The sequence below is a fragment of the Nelumbo lutea genome, chromosome 3 (genome assembly GCF_056320005.1).
Source record: "Nelumbo lutea isolate HS-2025 chromosome 3, American lotus-T2T, whole genome shotgun sequence".
Lineage (NCBI taxonomy): Eukaryota > Viridiplantae > Streptophyta > Magnoliopsida > Proteales > Nelumbonaceae > Nelumbo > Nelumbo lutea.
This window is the reverse complement of record NC_142686.1, coordinates 99,108,578-99,132,584: the sequence shown is the minus strand read 5'-3', so window position 1 is coordinate 99,132,584 and position 24,007 is coordinate 99,108,578. Positions and strand designations below refer to the sequence as shown.

General features: G+C 41.1%; 1 protein-coding gene across 1 annotated transcript in view; it reads left to right on the top strand.

Moving 5' to 3' along the window:
- LOC148867121 (putative leucine-rich repeat receptor-like serine/threonine-protein kinase At3g14840) overlaps positions 1-24,007 on the top strand; it is a 120,310-nt gene that overhangs the window by 71,321 nt on the left and 24,982 nt on the right. The window contains exons 16-18 of the mRNA XM_088974421.1: positions 11,693-11,739; positions 12,755-13,128; positions 13,207-13,405. Of these exons, the coding sequence (XP_088830547.1) occupies positions 11,693-11,739; positions 12,755-13,128; positions 13,207-13,405 (620 nt within the window). The remainder of the gene's footprint in view (positions 1-11,692; positions 11,740-12,754; positions 13,129-13,206; positions 13,406-24,007) is intronic.

Sequence of the window (24,007 nt, the reverse complement as noted above, 5' to 3'; positions counted from 1 at the left end):
TTCATCATGACACTGGCAAGCTGGGCATGATTGACATTTATGCTCAGCTTGAGGGGGAGTGTAGAGGAGATGGGCCGAATGGCCCATAGACTGTTACTTCATGTTATGTTATGTTTCTTTCTGTTATGGGCCTTATTTTGGGCCCATACTCTGTAGTGTTCTGTTTTTTGTATTTTTCTGCCCACTCAAGGGCTTGTCTGTAATTTATCAAAGATTAACTTAAATAAAATGTATTAGAGTGTTAGAGGGAGGATTAAGTTCGAACTCCTCATCCTCTAACCATTCTTGCAGCCGTTCTCTCTCTCTCTCTCTTCTTCTCTAATCTTCTCTTGTTAGTTTTTTCTCAGGTTTTCTAGCACAGTCCCTATTTCTAGGACTGTTTTTCAACTGTCATCAATAAACAGGATGAAATATCTGTAGCCCCCCATGGAAGATAAGTGGTAAGGCCCCCACACATCAGAGTGCACAATATGAAAAGGAAAAGAAGATCTTTTATTTCTTACAGGATAATTGTTTCTACAATGCTTTGACAACTGACATGACTCACACTTGAGACTGGACACACTGACTCCCTTAAACAATTCGGGAAGTAAATGACTCAAAGCAGGAAAGGTAAATGACCAAAACGACAATGACTCAACAAAATTCGACTGACAGACTCCGAAGAAGTAGAACCGAAGGCAACGTTCTTGGGATAATCAAGACATTGGCCAGGAGTGTCGAGCAAGTATATTCCGTTCGCTTCATAGCCACTCCCAATCACCTTCCGAGATTCCAGATCCTGAAACACACAGTGAGAAGGAAGAAAGGTTACACAACAATTCAATGACTTGGTCAAGCTACTTATATATAATAAATTTGTATTCAATTTAGGTACATGAAGAGTGGAAGATAAGAGTTAGGAGTTTATAGGCTTGACAGTTCCCTTGCCAGAAATAGGGGCAAGAGAACCATCAGCTAAGGTGATTTTGTCACAACTAGGAAGCAAATCATATGAAACAAACAAAGTGGAAAGGTTGGTCATGTGATCAGAAACACCTGAGTCTATGATCCAAGGGGTCTTGGGATTACCTGAGGTGGATGCATGGTTAGCAGAAGCTCTTATACCTGAATGAGCAAATGCGGTGGTGGCTAAACTTCCATAAGGGTTGGATGATGAAGTTACACCTTCAAGCTGGCTTATCATCTTTCCAAACTTCTCATATTCAGCTTTCATGGTTGCCAATTATGTACTGGTAGAATCAACCTCTGTATCTGTACTTATGGTTGCATGTGCACTTCCTGTCTTTCTACTATCATTCTTCTTCTGGAATCGGATAGGGACAAGATTGGGATGCAATTTCCAGCACTTGTCCTTGGTGTGTTTCGGCTTCTCGCAATATTCACACACCACCTCCTTTCCTGTGCCACTAGGAGCTCCTATAACCCCTTTGGGTTTAATTCCCATATTTGCAAAACGATTATTGATGCTGATTCCTTGAACCTGCACTTGCCTTCTACTCTCTTCACTACTAACCAAAGCATATGCTTGAGACAATGAAACATCTTCATTGGACAAAATGTTCTGCTTTGTGATGTCATATTCAGAATTCAGCCCTATCAGGAACTCAAAGACCCTGTTCCTTTCAACTAATTTCTTGTATGTTTCAGCATCATTAGGGGTATCCTATGTCACAACCTCTATTAAATCAATCTCTTGCCATAGAGATTTTAGGGTTGAGAAGTATGCTGCAAGTGACTTCTCCCCCTACCTTAGATTCTTCACATCACCCCTCAGTTTGTAGGCTCTGGCAACATTCAGGTTCTGGGAGTAAGTTTCTGCAACACTATCCCAGATTTCCTTAGCCGAGTTCATCCAAAGATAGTGCTGACTAATATGTGGCTGCATTGAATTCACAAGCCACCTAATCACTGTATAGTTTTCTTGCATCCATCTCTCATAAGATGGATCATCCTCTGGAAGAGCTTTCTTGCCCCTAGAAATAAAACCCCATTTCCCTCTACTACAAATATGGATTTTCACTGATTGCGACCATGCCAAGTAGTTGGTCCCATCAAGTTTAACTATAGTTACAACCAACATAGAATCGGTTGGGGATCCCAAAGTCTGTCCATATTCAGCAGCATTCTTGCTTTCAAGGTTCGAGAAATCCATCATGCAAATGCTCCAATTAGGATTTTAATAAGTTTTCCAAGGTACTGGGGTTCTTGATGAACTTAGTTTGAGCTGAATCGGCAACAACAACCAGCTCACAGAATCAGTTCAATCTTGATAACTGTGACAGTCCAGCTCGATGGCAGCTCTTTCCAGAGTAAGAAATACTATTTCAGCCTTCAAGGGACAACCAGCAAACCCCCAAACACAAAGTATTCCAGGTCCCCAACAACCATTGTCCCATAGAGAGAGAGAAAAAGTCCACAGTCCTTAAGAGGCCTTTTGTCAAACACTCTGTGTGCTAGTTAACAGCCTATTGTTAACTAGTAGAAACCACTTCAATAGTGTTCCATATAGGTCCAAGAAAAAGGCTGGGCTGAAATTGAGACTAGTACCACTTACTCCAAATCAGTTTCAACAGCTTGGCAATCCAATAACAGCCAAACTGCTCTCCAAAATAACCCAGAAATTTCTGAGTTGAATCAGTCCAGCAACAGTAAGGCAGAATGGAGGAGGGTTTTGAATGCTTTAACAGCCCTCCCAAGCAACGAAAATAACCCATCAAAAACTGAGAAAACTTACAGTAAGAAAATCTCTTATTTGAACTTCAAACCAGACCGAACACCTTGCTTTCTGAGATAACTTCGACACCCTTGTTTCTGATTTCAAATCAGACTGAACACCTTGCTCTCTGATTCTTCCTAGTCACCGAACCATTCTCCAAGTGTGTAGAGACCTGGGCACCCTCCAATGACCTCCAAGAACCAAGCGAATGACTATAAGCTTTCAGCCCTAGAACCTCCTCATGCAGTTGGCTAAAATAGAACCACATGAGGGGCACGCCAAGCTCTGACCTGCTCTGATACCAAGTTGAAAACAGTCCTCTTGTAGTCTAGAACAGCTTGAGATTAGATGCAAAACCAGAAAAAGAACAAGAGAAGCTTAAGAAGTTGAGAGAGGAAGAGAGCTAGCGGCAATGAAAGAGTTAGAGAAGAGAGGTTCAAACTTAACCTCCCTCTAACACTCTAAATCATTTTATTAACTTAATCTTTGAAATATTACAGAGGGGCCCTTAGATGGGCAACAAATTACAAAACAGAGTATATAAGAGTATGGGCCAGGAATAAGGCCCATTACAGAGAAAAAACATGAACATAACATAGAATGACAGCCTATGGGCCATTTGGCTCATCTCCTCTACAAATATGTCTGTGTTTTTCTCTCTGCAACCCCGTTTTGCTGAGATGTGTGAGGATAGGTGCTCTGATGAATGATCCCATGATCAAGGAGATAGGATGCCAAGAGTTTTGCAAAGTATTCTTTGGCATTATCAGATCTAAGAATCTTGATCTTTGTTTCAAATTGAGTTAGGATCATCTGATGGAAAGCTTGGATCAAAAAGGAGACCTCATCTCGAGGGTGCATAAGATAGACTCATGAAAAACGGGTATAGTCATCAGCAAATAATAAAAAATATTTGTACCCCCCCCCCCATGGTAGGAGTATGGTAGGGCCCCCAAACATCGATATGCACAATCTCAAAAGGAAGATTGCTTCTTTTATTACTTAAAGGATAAGATGATCTACTATGTTTTGCAAGTCCACAACTTTCACATTTTAACCCAGACACTTCTATTGACTCAAACAAGTTTGTAAAAAGACTCTTTAAAGACCCAAAAGATAAATGACCTAAGCAGTTGTGCCAAAGCATAATCTTACTACAAGACAGAGAAACAAACAATTTCCTTGATTCACTCTACTCCCCCTATGAATGTTCCAGCAGGTAGACTCCATTCATCTCACGACTAATCCCAATCACCTTCTTCATTTCCAGATCCTAAAAAATACATTGATTAGGGAAAAAAGTTACCGAATAGTTTTGATTTTTAGTTATACTACTAATTGAAAGTAAATTAGCACTAAGCTTGGGAACATGCAAAGCTGAGGATAGGGTGATGGTACCTGATAATCTGATGTCTCCCTTGCCAGAAATTAGTACAAGAGATCCATCAGCAATAGAAACTTTGTCTCTCCCAGAGGATAAACAATAGGTGCTAAGTAGAGTAGATATGCTGGTCATATGATCTAAAGCATCTGAATTTATTACCCAAGAAGGTCTAGTATTACCTCGGACAGAAGCATGACAAGCAGTAGCTCTTGTACCTGTATGAGCAAGGGCTGAAGTAGGTTGTTGAGCTGATGTAGGTTGAGCTGAATTACTAAATTCATTTTCTAGTTGAGTTAGAGCATCTCAAACTGCAGCTAGGGTATCTAGAGTGTTGAGTGGCCCGGTTTTATTTTAGTTTGTTTTTATTTAGGAAGTTGTTGGGCCTAGGCCCATTAGTTTATATTTTTTAAAGTTGTGACTGTTCAGTTTTAGAAGCCACCCTACTAAGGGCATCCTTGTAATATCTCATCTTTAAGTTAATTATAAATATAATGAGAGGTAGGCGGCTAGGGTTAACTTTCTCACAATCCTAGTTGACCTCCTACTCTTTTCTTCTTTTTCTTCCTTCTCTACTGCTGAAATCTTGACCTTCCCCCTCTTTCTCTCACAATAAGCTTGACTGAATCAGCAAATAGTGATTTCTACTTGGTATCAGAGTAGGCCGAAGGTTCTTGAAGTTGTTCTCTCATGCAGCCATAGATCGGTTAACTGCATGGTGATTTAAGAGGCTGATCGAAGCTCTCAGGTAAGCCCAGTTTTTGGATTTTCTTGATGGATCTATGTGCCCTGTAACTGGTCTAGGGTTTCTTATCAGAATCAGGAAAAACTGGAGAAAGGAGAAGAGTCTTGTTTTTGTTGGACTCTTCATTTTTGACCTAGGAAGTAGCGCCCTAATTTTTTAGGGTTCCTTGGAGTTTTTTGTAAGGGGTGGTTCAAGTCATGCCTGGTTTGGAGGCTTCTAGAGAGGGCAGCTGCCTCTTCTCTCTCTTCTTCCATCCCACAAAAAAGGAATCTTTTGTGGGAAGAAAGTCTAGGACACCAAGGAAGTGTTGTTGGTTCCAAAAGGTGCTTTATTTGATCTTGCTACAAGTTTTAGTTATTTTCTTTACCTTTTTCGAGAAGTATGGAGGGCCACAGAGTTGAAAAGCCCAGGAGTGAAATGGGACCAGTGAGAGGAGGTGCTGGAGACCCCTTCAGGGTTGGGACCATTACTACAGTTAGGTTGGATGGTGCAAATTACTTGGAATGGTTACAATCTACAAAGATGGCCATTGGTGCTCGTGGGAAATTAGGGTACATCACTGGTGAAGAGGTGAAACCCGAAACTAGCAACTCCCGGTGGGTGCAGGAGAATTATATGGTAATGACTTGATTGTGTAATTCCATGTTGCCACATATAAGTAAAAATTTTTTATGGGCAAATACGGCTAAGGAGATATGGGATGGGGTTACAGAAACCTATTCACAGTGGGAGAATGTTGCTAGGGCTTATCAACTGAGAAATCAAATTATTGCTACAAGGCAAGGAGATAGATCTGTTGCAGCCTATTTTTCGGTCCTTAAAACCCTGTGGCAGGAGATTGACTATTTAGAGACATTTGCTTGGGAAACCACTAGGGATGCAACTATCTATCAAAAACATCTAGAGAAGTATAGGGTGTTTGAATTCCTTGCTGGCCTTAATCCTGAGTATGATATTGCATGACAGCATCTTCTTTCCAGGGACAGTGTCACTCTCTCCCAAGCATATGCCTTTGTGTCATGGGAGGAGTGCAGGAGGGATGTGATGATGAAAAACCTCATTTCTGATCAGTTTGCCATGGTAAGTGCAGTGAAACCTAAACAAAGTGGCAGTGAAATCAAGAAAGAAGACAAAAGAGATCTGATCTGTGACTACTGTAAGAAGCCTAAACATACAAGAGATACTTGTTGGAAGCTTTGCCCACATCTTGTGCTGACTAGATTGAAGAATAAGAAGGGAAATGCATACGTGGCAGTTACTGGTGACACTCCGGCCCTTCCTACTACAGTTGCTCTGGAGTTTGTTGCAGCTGTTGCAATAAGGGCCGAACTTGAGAGGTATGGGCTACTTCTGAACCAACGGGATACAGCCAGATTCAGTTCAGCCGCAAGCGGACAACAAGGTACAGGTGGCACTGGTGGAGTCCACTCTGCCTCCTTTGCTCACACAGGTAGTTCACATGCCACTGCACATTATGTTTCCACTTTAGGTAAGGAGGGACCTCCTTGGATTATAGATTCTGGAGCCTCAGAGCACATGACCCATTGTTCCACTATTTTTTCTTCTTACCAGCTCTGTTCTAGTAGAAACAGGGTCTCCACAACTGATGGATCCCATGTTCCTATTGCTGGGAAGGGATTTGTCAAGATTAGTGATTCTATTTGTCTACCCTTTGTCCTTCATGTTCCTAGATTGAGTACTAATTTGTTATTTGTTAGTAGTTTGACTAAAAACCTGAACTGCTCAGTATTTTTTTTCTCCTGGATGTTGTATTTTGCAGGATCTGGATTCAAAGAGGACGATTGGGAGTGGTCGTAAAGTGAATGGAATCTACCTCCTGGATGTACTTCCTCCTCATCAGAGTCATCATGTCAGCAGGGATAGTGAGTCAGGATCTGTGAGTCAAATTATGCTTTGGCATAATCGTTTGGGTCATTTACCTTTTTCTTCTTTGAGTTCTTTGTTCCCAAAACTTTTTGAGTCTGTTAGTCTGTCAAGTCTGGAGTGTGAAGGTTTTCAACTTGGAAAGCATTGTAGACATTCATTTAAACCTAGTAATAAAAGATGTTCTTCTTTTGATGTTATTCATTCGGATGTGTGGGGCCCTTACCATGTTCCTTCTATGGGAGGCTATCGCTATTTTCTCTTATTTGTGGATGATTTCTCTCGATACTCTTTGATTTACCTGATGAAATCCCGCGATGAGATACCATCCTTGGTGAGGCAATTTCATCAGATGGTACTAACACAGTTTGGAACAATGATAAAGGTGTTCAGATCTGACAATGCCAGGGAATATTTTGAAAGACATCTTGCCTCATATCTGTTAGAATATGGTGTTGTCCATCAGAGCAGTTGCCCCTTCAGTCCACAGCAGAATGGTGTTGCAAAAAGGAAGAACGGACACATTGTTGAGACTACAAGAAGCATGATGATCACATCTACAGTTCCGGTTCATTTTTGGGGTGATGCAGTTCTCACAGCAGTATATCTGATTAACAAGGTACCCTCTCGTATACTTGGATTCAACACTCCATTGAGTCTTCTTTTTCCTCAGGGGGAGATGTTTCATATTCCTCTTAGGGTGTTTGGGTGTGTCTGCTTTGCACATATCCTTGGTCCTCACCGCTCGAAGCTTGATCCCAAGGCAAAGAAGTGTGTCTTCATTGGATATGCAGAGAATCAGAAAGGGTACCGCTGCTATGATCCAGTCTCTGGGAGCCGATATATTACCATGGATGTCACCTTTTTTGAATCCACGTACTTCTTCTCAAAGAATCCTTCTCAGGGGGAGTGTTTTGGGGAAGTAAGTCAGTAATCTATTCCTCTCCCAGTTCCAGTCCCGGTGTCTACTCCTGTGCTTGACCACCACCCTGTGGCACCTACCTTGCCACCTCCTTTGCGTTCTGTTTCTCGGCATTACTCATGATAGAGACTTCACAAGGCGGTTGATTCCACTACAACAGAACTCACACCACTTCCTGTCGATCCCTTGGAGACTCTAGATTCAGCTGACATGGATTCAGGTATTCCTCTTGGTCCCACTACTATTTCAGTTCCCATTGATCCTACTAACTCCGTTACAGATAGCCTTGATCTTCCTATTTCTCTCAGAAAAGGGAAGAGAAAGTGTACTGGTCATTGTATTTCATAGTATTTATCCTACAGTGGACTTTCTCCATCCTACCGTGCTTTTCTCTCCTCTCTTGATCCAGTGTCTATACCCAAGGGTGTTAGTGAGGCTCTCTCCAAACCTGAGTGGAAGACAACTATGTAGGAAGAGATAGAAGCTTTGATTAAGAATCAGACATGGGACATTGTGGGCCTACCAGAAGGCAAAGAGATAGTTGGATGCAGATGGGTTTACATAGTAAAATATAAGGCAGATGGAAGTGTAGAAAGGTACAAGGCAAGACTTGTTGCAAAAGGGTACACACAGACCTATGGCATTGATTACTTAGAGACCTTTGCGTCAGTTGCAAAGATGACCTCCATTCAGATACTTCTTTCTCTTGCTGCCTCATACTCTTGGCCCTTGTTTCAACTGGATGTGAAGAATGCTTTCCTAAATGGGGACCTGCAAGAAGTGTATATGGATCTTCTTGCTGGTTTTTACAATGATACTGAAAAGAGAAAGGTATGCAAGCTTAAGAAGTCACTCTATGGCTTGAAACAATCTCCCAGAGCATGGTTTGACAGATTCAGAAAGGCCTTGATTGCTTTTGGATACACTCAGACTCAATCCGTTCACACTTTGTTTGTGAAGCGCAGGGGATCTTTGGTGTCAGTCCTAATTGTTTATGTGGATGATATTGCTGTCACTGGGAATGATATGAGTGAGATTGATAGTCTGAAAAGGAACCTACGTAAGGAATTTGAAATTAAGGATCTTGGAGAACTGAGGTACTTCTTAGGCATTGAAGTTGCAAGATCAAAACATGGAATTTTTATCTCTCAAAGGAAGTATGTCTTGGACCTCCTTCAAGAGACAGGGAAGCTTGGAACAAAGGCAATCAGCATCCCTATTGATCAAAACCATAAAATCAATGCATCAGAAGGTGAACCAATAAAGGACATTGGGAGATATCAGAGACTTGTGGGTCGGCTGCTATACTTGTGTATGACAAGACCAGACATCTCCTATGCAGTGAGTGTAGTAAGTCAATACATGCATGCTCCATCACTCCAGCATTGGGAGGCAGTTGACAGGATTCTTGCTTATCTGAAGGGACACCCGGGCAGAGGCATATTGTTCACTGATCATGAACAGCTGAAACTAGAGGCTTATACAGATGCAGATTGGGCAGGATGCCTTGATGACAGGAGATCAACTTTAGGAGTGTGCACCCTAGTTGGGGGTAACCTAGTCTCATAGAAGAGTAAGAAACAAACAGTGGTGGCAAGATCAAGTGCTGAAGCCGAATACAGGGCCATGGCACATGGAGTTTCAGAACTTCTTTAGATCCGTTTTCTATTAGAAGAAATTGGTGTACAAGTAGAAGAACCCATGATGCTATACTGTGATAACCAGGCAGCAATTAATATTGCCCATAACCCAGTCCAGCATGACCGAACTAAGCACATTGAAGTGAGTAAACATTTTATTAGAGAAAGGGTAACTTCTGGAGAAGTTTGCCTTCCATACATTGCTTTTGATCTGCAGCTCACCGATGTTCTCACAAAAGGTGTTGCAAAGAACAAGCTGGAGCATGATCTATGCAAGTTGGGAATGTGTGATATTTACTCCCAACTTGAGGGGGTGTTGTGTGGCCTGGTTTTATTTTAGTTTGTTTTTATTTAGTTAGGAAGTTGTTAGGCCTAGGCCCATTAGTTTATATTTTTTAAAGTTGTGACTGTTCAGTTTTAGTAGCCGCCCTACTAAGGGCATCCTTTTAATATCTCATCTTTAAGTTAATTATAAATATAATGAGAGGTAGGCGGCTTGGGTTAACTTTATCATAATCCTAGTTGACCTCCTACTCTTTTCTAGAGGAGTGCCTCTTGTGCCTGATGAAGTTGTACTATCAGTGTTGATAGCCATATTAGCATTCCCTTTCTTATTTCTGAGCTTTGCTAGAACTGGATAAGGGTGCAACTTCCAATAGGTGTCCTTAGTATGTTTAGGTTTCTTGCAGTGTTTACATACTAAGTCTTTAGCTTCCTTCTTCTCTTTATAACCCCCAGATTTAGGTCTAACTGCTACCAAGGCTGATTCAAAGGGTTGTTGCTGCAACATAACCTTTCTCCTAGTTTCTCCACTATGCACTAGGGAATAGGCTTGTGATAAAGTCACATTATCTCTTGTCAACAACTGTTGTCTCACAATGTCATATTCAAAGTTCAGACCAGCTAGGAGCTCAAAAACTCTATTAGTTTCAACCTACTTTCTATATGTTTGTGCATCTTTCTGACTCTCCCTCTGAATTGTTTCAAGATGGTCAATTTCATGCCACAGGGATTTTAAGGTTGAAAAGTAAATAAAGACCTGCTTCTCTCATTGCCTCAGATTTTTAACCTCACATTTTTGCTCATAAGCCCTAGCAACATTAAGAGGCTGAGAGTAAGTTTCCTTCATAACATCCCATATTTCCTTAGCTGTTTTGGCCCACAAGTAGTTTCGGCTTATGTGTGGCTGCATAGAGTAGCTACAAGTGTGAGAATGCAGATTGAAGTCTGTGAGTGGCCACTTTGTGCAAAAAAAAAGGTAAGGTCCATATCCAGTCCACTCTTCCTGAGACCCCAGATAGCTCGGACCAACATTGGGTAATGGCATTTTTTATTTTTATCATCAAAATGCAACAATGTTCACTGGAAAACAGGCCATATAATGTCCCAAAGCAGTCGTGTGGATCAGAGTTCCACATACAAGAAGAAAATCCCAAAACAGCCAAAAACCCTTTCAAAACTATTGTTATCATAAAAAATTGCTTATAACTTCAGAGATCAATGGTCCGAAGTGATTTCTGATCCATTAAATTTTAAAAACAAACCAGTTGAAGCACCTTTAACACCTCGATAAATGGTTAAAAAAATTATCTATACCTTATAATATTGTTTCCCACCATATACCAGAAGTTTAACTTGTTTTGATTGATCAATCAAAGTGGTCTCATCTCAAGCACAAAATACTAGTTCAAACAATCCAGAATGTTGACAGACTTCTTTTCAACCAAACACTAGAAAACCATGTCAACACATAGAAGAGAGGAAACTAAACAAGAAAAGTAAAAGAAAGTAAAAACATTGAAGACAATGATCTTAGAGGTTCAAAGTATCGGTACACCCTGATACGTTGGAAGGGGCTTACCGACATTTTGAACCTTGTGCATGGAATTTTTTAGTTTTTTTTTTCCAAAACTAGGTCAGGGAGTCGGTTTTAGGCCTGCCTACTCCCTGAAAATAACCAAATTCTCAAAAACACCTTATTTAGAGTATCACCAGCCTGTCGATACAATACAATACACCCAATACGGGGTGTATCAAGTCAAATTTTGAAACTTGGATCTACCTGGTTCAGTCTAAATGCCTATGTCCATCGGAGAGGAGGAGATCAATAGACTATATAAAAAATGGAGATTTATATCTCCAAAATCAGGGTCAATTTCTAACTGTCTCTCAGCCCTAATACCTCCCATCATTGTCTTAAATAAGCCCAAAACATAACAGTTCCAGAATCACATGCAAGGCCCCTTAAATTCCAGAACTACACCATTTGCCCTAGACATTTAACAACAATATAAAAATACTTCTATGATGTCCAACGTTTTTTTATTTGTCTGTTACATGGTAACTCTTTCAAAGTATGATATTATGAAGCTAATTTGATTTTGATGTGTTATTTATCTAGAGTTGGAGCAGTCCCATGCCTGAAAAGCTCTCAATGTCCAGAAAAAAGTATGTTCTTTTGAAACTAGAAAAATGGAAAATTTCCTTCAAATTTTTTGCTTTAATTTCATTTATGGCAATAGTATTTGATCCAATTCTGATCATTAACTTTTGTACATTATTGATAAAGAAATACTAGTGTTTTATTTTTCTTTATAATAAATTAGTGTCATCTGTAGCTAGATGGAGATGATATATAAGAACTAGTTTATTTTAAAGGCCTGATTACCTATTTCCAATAAGATTTCATTAAAAAGACTAGACTATATGAATCAATAAAAAAGGGAAAAACAGCAGAAATTTTGACAAAAAAAAGTGAGAGAGAAACAGGAGGGAAGAGAAAGAAGAACGAAGGAAAAGAAAAAAAAAAAAGAAAGGAGGGGAGAAAAAAGTGTGCTGCTTCCTCCTTACACGTAATTTATATTAAAAGAATAAAGTATGCACAATGGCCATCATACCCCTGACCGTCACATACTTGTAATAAAGTAATTAAACGTATAAAGATATAAAAGAAGTCTGGCCCAATAGGCCCATTACATAACCAGCCCATAAATAAAACAAATAAAAGAAACTAAGGATATAAAGCTGTAGGCCCATATCTCAACAAAAGAACAAAGAGATACAAAACTAAGAAGTAGATTATAGAATTTCAGGATGATTTTTTCATTTCTGGAAAGCCATTATATTTAACCTTCAGAATCAAACTATTCTAGGTCTAAAGACACAAGTGCTGAATTTAAATGGGAGGACTGCAAATGGGGTAGCTGATTCCCTTGATAAGAAAGGAGTTATGAGGCAGCATTTGTTTTGGGTTGCTATGTAAGACTGAATGTAGTACTTTGGGCTGGAAGTCTTTCCCCTTTGTATTAACTCTATCTTTAGTCTTGTAATAAAATTTCTCCTTGCTGATAAAAAAAAAATCCAGGCCTAATTTCAGTTCAAATTTCTATGCCATTTTTTCCTTGATTTGTCTACACAATTCTAATATGTTTCTTTCTTTTTTCTCCTTTTCTTCTTGTGTTAGGATTGTATAAGCTCCATATAAATTGTGGTGGAAAAGAGGCAGAAGTTAATGGTAGCAAATATGAAGCTGATCAAGCTGCAGGAGGGCCTTCAAAGTTTTTTAAAGTTAATTACTGGGCATTTAGCAGCACTGGTAGCTATGTGGACAATAATAACTACATAGATATTTATATAGCATCAAATACCTCAACACTCTCAATGGAAGACAGTGTATTGTACACAAATGCACGTGCTTCTCCCAACTCTCTCACTTACATTGCATACTGTCTTTTGAATGGGAGTTATACTGTGAAGCTCCATTTTGCGGAAATCATTTTTACAAATGAAAAAAACTATACCAGCCTTGGCAGGCGTGTATTCGATGTTTATATTCAGGTAGTTTACCATGTTTATATGGACATATAATTTCAATAGCTCTTAAAGTAAGGTTTAATTGTGATCAGTCTAATGCAGGGAAATCTGGTGCTGAAGGATTTCAATATAATAGATGAAGCAGGTGGAGCTGGTAAGGCAGTTATAAAAAAATTTCCCACAGTAAATGTGACAACTGACACTCTGGAAATTCGTTTCTATTGGGCTGGGAAGGGAACACAAAGAATCCCTTCTGCAGGAAACTATGGTCCTCTTGTATCAGCCATCTCTGTAGAGGCCAGTAAGTAGCATGCTTTTTCCAGAACTTGTTACAGTAAATGTTAGTTAACTAATTAAGTGAAACACTACTATTGGTTTATGTATATCTCAATGATGATGTGTTAAACATCTAAGGTATTTGGTTTAAATTGGATGATTTAGGCACATACCATTTTTGGTAAAGCAGGGAGCACCCCTAATTATCACCAAAAATACATATTTTAAAAGACTAAAGCACCCTATTCATTTAATTTTATATTTCTAAAACAGATATGTTTTGTATCTCTTTGATAAGAGTATGCCCAAATCAGCATCCAGGAAAATGAACATCAAAGAGGTGGTTAACCAAGACTTCCTACCCCTTTGGGGCACTAAAGGTGTAGTGATGCACAATGCTTTATCTATTTTACTTTTCTTATTGTTGTAAGTAGTAATATAAGTGGAATTATTGTCTGCTTTTCCCTTCTTATGTTTCTTTTTTTTCTTTTTTTTTTTTTGAGAAGAGTATTATTGTTTTAGAGCAGCTACAGTAATCCGACCCAGTGAAGAAGGAAGAAGAAGATGAGGAAGAAGACAAGAGAAAGAGAGAACAGGAGGGTTTAGTTGAAAACTGATTAGTCCCCCATTCAGTCGACCCCCTTATGTTTATTAGGTTCTAATTACACTTACAAAGACTAAACTGCCCTCACTTAAGTGTGGGGCAGAGTACTCTAATAAAACAACCACATAAGCAAAGTACTTAACTGACATGAGATTACTAAACTACCCCTATTCGGCTCACTCTAACACTCCCCCTCAAGCTGGAGAATATATGTCATATAATCCCAGCTCGTTACATAGATGGTTCACTTTCCCTGAGTTTAGAGCTTTTGTAAACAAATCTGCCCATTGATCATTTGAGCCCACATGTTCGGTGTTTATCTCTCCAGCAAGGACCTTCTCCCTCACAAAGTGGCAATCAACCTCTATGTGCTTTGTTCTCTCATGAAATACAAGATTGGATGAGATATGGAGTGCAGCTTGGTTGTCACAATACAGTCTCATAGGTTTATCCATGTGAAACCCAATTTCATGTAGAAGATTCCTCAACCACACTAACTCACAGGTAGTATGTGCCATGGCCCTATACTCAGCTTCATCACTACTTCTAGCCACAACCGTCTGCTTTTTACTCTTCCACGTCACAAGATTTCCTCCAAGAAATGTGCAATAGCCCGTAGTAGATCTTCTATCATTCACTGAGCCTGCCCAATCTGCATCTGTATACCCCACTACTTCAAGTTTTCCTCTTGGTTTATACAATAGTCCACGGCCTAGAGCTCCTTTCAGATACCTCACAATTCTAAGAATTGCATCCCAGTGAGGTATACGAGGGTTCTGCATGAATTGGCTCACCACACTGACTGCAAAGGATATGTCGGGCCTTGTGATAGTCAGATAGTTCAGCTTCCCCACTAGTCGTCTATACCTTCCAGGATCTTCAAATACTTCTCCTGTATCACTGCTTAACTTAACATTTGGTTCCATAGGGGTCTCAGTCGGTTTTGCACCTAACAGTCCTGTTTCTTCCAATAGATCAAGAACATATTTTCTTTGGCACAGATTTACACCTTGTTTTGACCTGGCAACCTCTATTCCCAAGAATTTCAATGTTCCAAGATCTTTTGTTTGGAAATGATTTTGCAGAAATACCTTTAATTTGCCAATCCCCAATTTATCACTGCCAGTAATGACAATATCATCCACATAGACCACTAATAGAATCTTCCCAGCTTCTGAGTCATAGCTGAATACTGAGTGATCTACCTGGCACTGCTTCATTCCAAAACTCTTCACCATTTCACTGAACTTCCCAAACCAAGCACGCGGCGATTGTTTCAGCCCATAAATTGCCTTCTTCAATCTGCATACCTTACCATCCTCCCCCTGAGCAACAAACCCAGGTGGTTGCTTCATATATACCTCCACCACAAGATCATCATGGAGAAAGGCATTCTTTATATCAAGCTGAAACAGAGGCCAATCATACATAACTGCCAGGGAAATTAGTACACGAATAGAACCAATCTTAGCCACCGGAGAGAATGTCTCCATGTAGTCCACTCCATACAACTGTGAGTAACCTTTAGCAACAAGTCTGGCCTTTAGACGCTCCACACTACCATCTGGCAAGTATTTCACAGTATACACCCATTTACATCCCACAGCATGCTTACCAGGTGGGAGAGTAGTAAGTTCCCACGTTTGAGTATGTTGAAGAGCAGAAAGTTCTTCCTCCATTGCCCGCCGCCAATCAGGTGAACTGAGAGCTTCCTGAACATTGTTAGGTATGGAAATAGAGGATAAAAGGGAAACAAACTGGCGATGTGATGTAAAAAGATGAGATAATGAAACAAAATTGGAAATGGGATGGAGGGTAGAACTGCGTCTACCTTTCCGTAAGGCAATGGGTAGGTCAAGGTCTGAAGGTTCAACAATAGGAGCCATGAGAGGATCCGCAGATGAGGTAGAAGCTGGAGGAGGGGCCGGTGTCGTTCGACGTGTATACACTTGCCGGATTGGTGGACGTTTGGTGGTAACCTGCACGGGATGAGGTGATGAGTCTACTCCAACAACAACATATGGAATTGGATCACTGACGGGGAGAAGAAGAGGAAGTGCGGGTGGAGACGAAGGCGCTTCAGGACTTGAGAAGAAGGGGACTGACTCAAAAAATGTGACATCAGTGCAGACATAGCACTTCCAGGTAATGGGATTATAACACTTGTACCCTTTTTGAGTCCGTGAGTAGCCAAGGAAGACACATTTAATTGAGCGTGCATCTAGCTTGTCTATTCCAGGGCTCAGATTGTGGACAAAGCACACACAACCAAAGACACAAGGAATTAATGGGAATGGAGATAAAGTGGGAACCAAGATAGAGAAGGGGGACCGACCATGAAGGATGAAGGAGGGCATCCAATTAATAAGAAAACATGCAGTGAGTACAGCATCACTCCAAAAACGTTTAGGAACATTCATGTGGTGAAGAATACGAGCAGTTTCAAGAAGCTGATGGTTCTTCCGTTCAGTTACCCCATTTTGTTGAGGGGTTATGTACATGATGTCTGATGAATAATGCCATGCTGTTCTAAATACTGTTGAAATGATGTAAGAAAGTATTCACAACCATTATCTGAATGGCGAATTTTGATTGGAACACCAAATTGTGTGCGTATTTCAGCATGGGATTTTTGAAAAATGGAAAACAATTCACTTCTTTCTTTCATTAAGTAAATCTATGTCATTCTTGAACAATCATCAATAAAGGAGACAAAATACTTGTACCCATTATAAGACTCTATTTTGATTGGACCCTAAACATTTGAATGAACCAAAGAAAAAGGACTCAACATATGACTCTCAACTCTTGGACTGAAGGACACACGATGATGTTTCCCAAACTGACATGACTCACATTGCAAAACTGACAAATGACTCAATGACGGGACCAAAATCTTGAGAGCCTTGAGAGATGGATGTCCTAGTCGGCAATGCCATTGTAGAGGAGTAAGTGAAGTCTGAAGAGCAATTGAAGATCCACCACCGTCAAGATAATACAGTCCACCAGCTTCATGCCTCCCACCAATCTTCTTCCCCGTCTTGAGATCCTGAAAAACACAAGTGGAAGGAAAGAAGGTAACAGAACAGTTAAAAACTTTGGTTATTTTACTAACAGACATAAGATTGAATGGAAACTTAGGGACATATAAAACAGATGATAAGGGCACAAAAGCCATGTCAACATTACCAACACCACATATGGGAGATGACGACCCATTGGCAAGTGTAACAGTTTGTGATGTGGAGGTTTCAGAAAGAGAAGAGAACACACCTGGAGTCCCGGTCATATGATCTGAGGCTCCATAGTCAATAATCCAAGGAGAGGTTTTAGTTGACATGCAAGCAATACCTGATTGGGCAAGTGTGGCAGTGGTATGCTGTGAAGTAGTTTGAAGGAACCGTTCATACTCATCACGCGGTACGCTCATCATTTCCCTCCCAGAGGTAGATGTAGATGTGGGAGGAGTTCGGTCTGCCGGTTTACTGTCACTGATATCAACCTCACCTGCTACAGCATGATTAGCCCATTTAGAGGGAGGGCCATGTAGATCATAACAAAAATTCATTGTGTGTCCCTCTCTACCACAATGAGTACATTTCCTTGTAGAGTTATTCTTCCCTCTGCCACGGCCTCCCCCTGAGTCACGACTACCCCGACTAATCATGGAACTGCCACGACCTCCTCGGGGAGCATGACCTCCCCCTCTTGTACTATGTCCAACCCCTCTAGCTGTCAGAAGTGCTGATCTATCAGACTGTGTGGAGTTCTCTGTCTGTCCCAAAGAAATTCTATGAAGCCTTGAGAATACTTCCTCAAGTGTAGGAAGAATAGAGCCCCCAATATTTGGGCTCTAACTAGTTCATATTCCGACTTCAGCCCCACTAAAAATTTTGTAACATCTAGTTGCTCCCTTTGTTGTTGCTGAACTTTAATATCTGGAGTAAGGGGTGATAGACATTGAGTTCATTCCTTATATTCTTCATGCTAGCATAGTACTTTTCTAGTGTTTTGGTTCCTTGTTGTAAATCAAAATACTCCTGATAAAGCTGATACACTCTTGTTGTGTTATCTTGTCCAGAATATAGCTTCTTAGCATGCTCCCATATATCCTTAGCCGTATCAAGGAACATGAAGTTGGCACTAATTTTGGGTTCCATACTATTGCACAGCTAAGTCATGATTTGAGCATCTTCTTGCTCCCAATCATCAAACCCTGGAGAGTCCTCCGGTGGCTTCTCATCTCTTACATGCTTTACTTTCTTCTTTGCCTTGAGAAACACTTCCACTGATTTAGCCCATGGAACATAGTGAAAGAATGGTAGGATCCATCTTATGGACGCCAAAAAGATTGTGGAATGGGTGGGCAAATTTCAAAAATTTTCCTACCTTCTCCCAACTGGGAATCGTATTCCCTAAATTTAGAATACAATATTCAAGGATCCTACTTGAACCATAATCGAACCAGATCTGAACCAAAAGGAAAAGGGAGGATTATACCTGATCCGGAGAAACAGTATCTCCCAAAGTTGGTGTTCACGCCCAAAGAGGACACCAAGATCCGCTCCTACTGAAGATGACACAGCTGTAGGTGGAACAGAACCAGCAGTGTGTCCTACACACTGGATCCTTCTCAAGAACCCTCTAGAAACTCTGAGCACCAAATCTTTTACAGTCTTTTCTGCAAGACTGATGTCAAGAATTGATTTCTTGATTTCTTTCTTCTGCAAAGATCAAATCTTGCAAGAAGGAATGGCGGCGGCTGGAGGAGAACTCCTAGGACGAAGATGGTTGAATTGCTTCTCTTCTCTCTGGAGTGTGTATGAGATCTAATCTCAGTTCGCAGGATGCTTTCTTGGTTAAACCCTTGGTTTGAAAATCTCTTTTTTCTCTTAGGGTTTCTCCTCCTTTCTTCTTGATTAAGAAACCTCCTAAATTAGGAGTTATCCCAATCCAAATTAGTATTTGGATAGGGGATTATCTTAATCCTATCTCCAGATTAAGTTAGCTTACTCCTTATCTTATCAGGAGGTTACTAGATTCAAATCAGATTTGAATTTGGTCTCCCAAAGTGGATAAGGTTAAAGGCCCAATCCTTTTGCTAACATTAATCTCCGATCCGCCCCATAGATGGGTGATCATATCAGCCCAGCTCGAAATGGGCTTTTGGCCCATTAAGTGTTCAGTGCTTAACTAGTTTCCAATCTGCTACCCAGTTGGGCTTCTTTGTATGGCGTGGACCCAAGCATTGATCTACACACCAGCCACATGGGTTCGGCCCAGCCTTTATTACAAGGCCCAGCCGAATTCACTGAAAAGCTCAGTGAACCCCTGAGCCCATCACATGGACCCTATGGGCCCAACACTTACATTAAGTGGTCCCTGGGCCAAGTCATCTTATAAAAACCCAGGGACTATGGGCAGGTGCAAGATTAGCCCATCAGGTACTATCCTAAATGGTCTTACACTTAACCTCTCAGCCCTTAATGATCAAGCACTGCCCGACAAGAGAGAACCTCTCCCTCGGCTGCAAGGAACAGTGCCGCACTCTCCACTCACATGGATCCCAGGAATTAAAACCATTTGCAAACATTTTGAAACTATACAAATATATATATATATATATATATATATATATATATATATGTATATATTAATTTTGCAAAACAAATTCCAACGATTGAAATCAATTGTCGGCAGTTTGGTTTCCATTAGAGAGAGTGCATTCCCGATCATTACCTTTGTCCGACAAAGGAGCTGATCCTGTCACTATGATCACCCACTCAGATGAATTCTCAGACTGTCCCAACATACCCAGGTTTTGATCCCCGCTAAGGATCTCACTGATTGGCAAATCAAAGACAGCCGGATCTGACACCTAGTGAAGTGTCATAATCGAGTCTAGGGGCAGGTGTAGCTTTCCAGTTTTGCCCATCTGTCTCCAAGGTCCAGGGCAATACTGGAAATCTGGTCCGGTTCAAGGATTCGAGTAATCCCATACTGCATGTGCCTTGGGTCTTACCCTGGTGGCCAAGACAGACCATCCCAACACTTGGTGGCACACCAATATCAGCCTTGGCAGGATAAATCTCCCCAGACTTATCCAATCGGCTTTGAACATTTAAAACTAACACGAGTCTCTATAAGTGTCCAGTTTTAGGGTCTTACACAGAATTATACCAAACAACATGAATCAAACATGCACTTTATTTATTTATACTAAATAACAAAAGTACATCAAATCGGATTGAAGCTAAGGGCATACAAAACTGTCTAACACATAGTTCTCCCTATTCAGCTTAATTGAGGTCATTTGTACCCCTAGGTAGTCGGAGGAAATTACCACATTAGGTTTCTGATCATTGTAGCCATCTTCTATTGCTGCCATTGTACTCTTCCACAGTTGCCTCTAACCTTACTTCTCAGCTACAAGCTGATTGATGTTGTTCACAGTTTGATACTTCAGCACCTATTGCAGCCCCTAAACACAACAGTGGGAGCACACACTTGTTCTTCTTCACACTACTGCTGACTTCACACACCTACGACCCACATAAGCATCACAAGCACCACAACACAACAGTAGGCCCTCTTACAACCACTCAATAAAAAAATTGTGCATCACAAGCACCACAACACAGTCAAACTGCTACACCCAGTTCAGATTTGTTTAACACACTTTAGAGGGCATTACACGACCACAAGGAGCTTGGCAAGGTCACTGCATTTCACCTTACACCACTCGGCCACCTACAGCAGCCTTAACACCACTCAACAACTCACAGCAACCCTACACCATTCGGCTACTGCAACACAACCCTTCTTAGGGCAACAATGAACCTAGTTCTCTAGGTTCTAATCCATACTAACTGATTCTTGAAGGGTTCCTACCCAGAAATACCAGCAACACAAAAGGACTAAATAACCAACCTTCCTTTGAGAGTATCAGCCAACCATTCACTGCTGAAATCACCTTCCTTGATGAAGAAAACTTTGCACAGCAGAGAGCAACGAGCTGTGATGTCTCAGACCTAGGGCAAACCAGCTCTCTCCATTAACTAACCAGAAACGAAGAAGAGGGTGTCACGAACACAGCTGAGATGCTTTGCAAGTGGAAGCAGGTCAGAAACCTCGCTCTGATACCATGTTTTAGAGCAGCTACAGTAATCCAACCCAGTGAAGAAGGAAGAAGAAGATGAGGAAGAAGACAAGAGAAAGAGAGAACAGGAGGATTTAGTCGAAAACTGATTAGTCCCCCATTCAGTCGACCCCCTTATGTTTATTAGGTTCTAATTACACTTACAAAGACTAAACTGCCCTCACTTAAGTGTGGGGCAGAGTACTCTAATAAAACAGCCACATAAGCAAAGTACTTAACTGACATGAGATTACTAAACTACCCCTATTCGGCTCACTCTAACAATTATATTATATTGAAATAGGGGAGAACCCCCAGGAACACATATACAAAGTATACTTGATCTGTAGAAAGACAAGATTGAAACATGTAGAAGAGAAAGACACAGATGAGAAGCCTGCTCAAAAGATGGTCAATAAATAAAGTCCCAGCCCTTGAACTCCTTTTGGAGGCTCAAAAGATGGTCAATGGGCCTATTTTAGTTTATGGACTTATTGTTATAGGGCCACAGGCCTATTTAAGTTCCTTTATAGGCCAACATCCTGACCCTCCTTTTTAGACATGTTACTTTGATCTCTCCATTCTAAATCTTTCTTCTCATATGTTCTTGTTATTGGATCTGGTTTTTACTATAAATAGTGTCCTTTTTTGCTATAAATAGTAATTATAGGAATTTCTATAAATAGTACGTTGGTGAGTTACTATTGTAATTTTCTTTTCCTAAAATAGTAATCATGTGTCATCCTTGAATTGTTTGATTCATAGAACTTTTGGAGGATCTTTTAGATTTCATGTGTTTGATGATTTCTTAGAGATTTTGATGAGTTACCACTCACCTCGGAAGCCCCTTTGAGGGTGGCTTAACCTTCTGAAACAAAAGATGGGAGAGAAAGGGGAAAAGGTAGGAAGAAGATGACACTGAGAGAGATGAAAGGGATATTCATTCATGCCACTTATTACATGATCAGGGCCTTATATAGCTGGCCTACATGTATTCAATCATGAAGAGAATATCTTCTGGTGGCAGTGTAACTAATTCTAGAAGGCTCTGTTGCGTGTCACGCTAGCCTCTCTGTCTTCTAGTGAAATGCTACTCAGTGGTGGCCTGCTCCACATCTATATTTCGGTTCGGAGGGAGTGTTTGGGTCCCAACAATTCCTCCCCCCATAGCATTGGCCTTGCCCTTAAGGTCTAGGTTTTGGAAACCTCTCATTCAGCCTAAGATAAGGTTCCCAAGTAGCATCATCTGAAGAAAGCCCAGCCCATTCTACCTTAGCTTCTGGCACAACTTGACCACCTCGTCGAACCCGACGGAAATCCACAATTCTGACAGGCTCTGTGTCAATGTCCCCTTCTTCAGTGAATTGAGGTAAGTTGGGTGAGACAGGTGTATGATTTCCCACCGCCTTCTTAAGAAGTGAGATGTGAAACACTAGACGAAGCTTTGAGGTTGCAGGGAGGTCCAACCGATAAGCAACGGGGCCCACTCTTTCCAGAACCTTATAAGGCCCATAATACCTGGGTGCTAACTTGTGCCAAGCCCGTCTTACCACTGAGATCTGGCGGTAAGGTTGGAGCTTAAGGTAAACAAAGTCACCCACCTGAAATTCTAACGGGCGGTGGTATCATAGCGGGCCTTCATTCGTTGTTGGGCTTTTGTCAAGTTGGACTTAAGCAATCTAAGAATCTCGTCTCTTGCAAGTAGACGGGTCTCTACTTCTACCACCTTGGATGACCCATATTCATAAGGTAATATGGGAGGAGGTTCTTTGCCATAAAGAGCCTTGAAGGGTGCCATTCCAGTAGCCGACTGATAAATCGAATTGTACCAGTATTTTGCCCATGGAAGCCAATGAGCCCATTGTCGGGGCTTTTCCCCTACGAAACATCTAAGGTAGGCTTCCAAGCAACGATTAAGAACTTCAGTCTGCCCATCAGTCTGCAGGTGATAACTCGTGGAGGGGTGCAGTTGAGTTACTTGCAACCAAAAATATTCCTTCCAGAATGAACTCAGGAAAGCAGGGTCTCGATCTGAGACAATGGATCTTGGGGTTCCATGTAGCTTGGCGACATCCCGGATGAAGATGTCAGCCACCATTGTTGTGGTGTAAGGGTGAGGTAATGCAGAGAAATGGCTATACTTGGTGAGACGGTCAACCACTACCATGATAACCTCCTTTCCTGCAGAATGAGGAAGACTCGTGATGAAGTCCATGGAAAGGTCTTCCCACACTTGGTCTGGAATCTTGAGAGGTTATAGAAGGCCAGCGGGAGAATGTGACTAGTATTTTTGTTGTTGGCAAGTATGGCATTTGGATACATATTGTAATACATCCTTACACATTCCTTCCCAATGATAATGGCTGCTGAGCCTCTTTACGGTTCGTAGTGAAGGGATGAGAGATCCATCGTATGGACGCCCGAATCTTGCGGAATAGAATGGGCGAATTTGAAAAATTTATCTCCATCCTACTAGGAATCGTATTCCCTGATTTAGAAAAATCATATTTTTCAAGGATCAATCTTGAACCAAGAACCGAACCAGATCTGAACAAAAATAGAAGGAGAGGAATATACCTGATACGGAGAAACAATATCTCCCAATGGAGGTGTTCACGCGCAAGGAACCAAAGACTGCTCCCACTGAAGATGGCGCAGTGTAGGATGGAGCAGAATCAGCAACGTTCTTCAAAAGAACCAGATCCTTTGCAAGAATCAGTTGGACGGCACGTGAGCACGACTTCCAATCAGCCCTTTCACAAAGGACTGATATCAAGATCCAATCTTGATCACTCCCACTGAGAATAGGAGATCGAACTGGTAGATATGGCAGCAGCAAGAAAGAATTTTCGCAGAGGTGCTGAATTCTTTCTTCTGTGATTTCA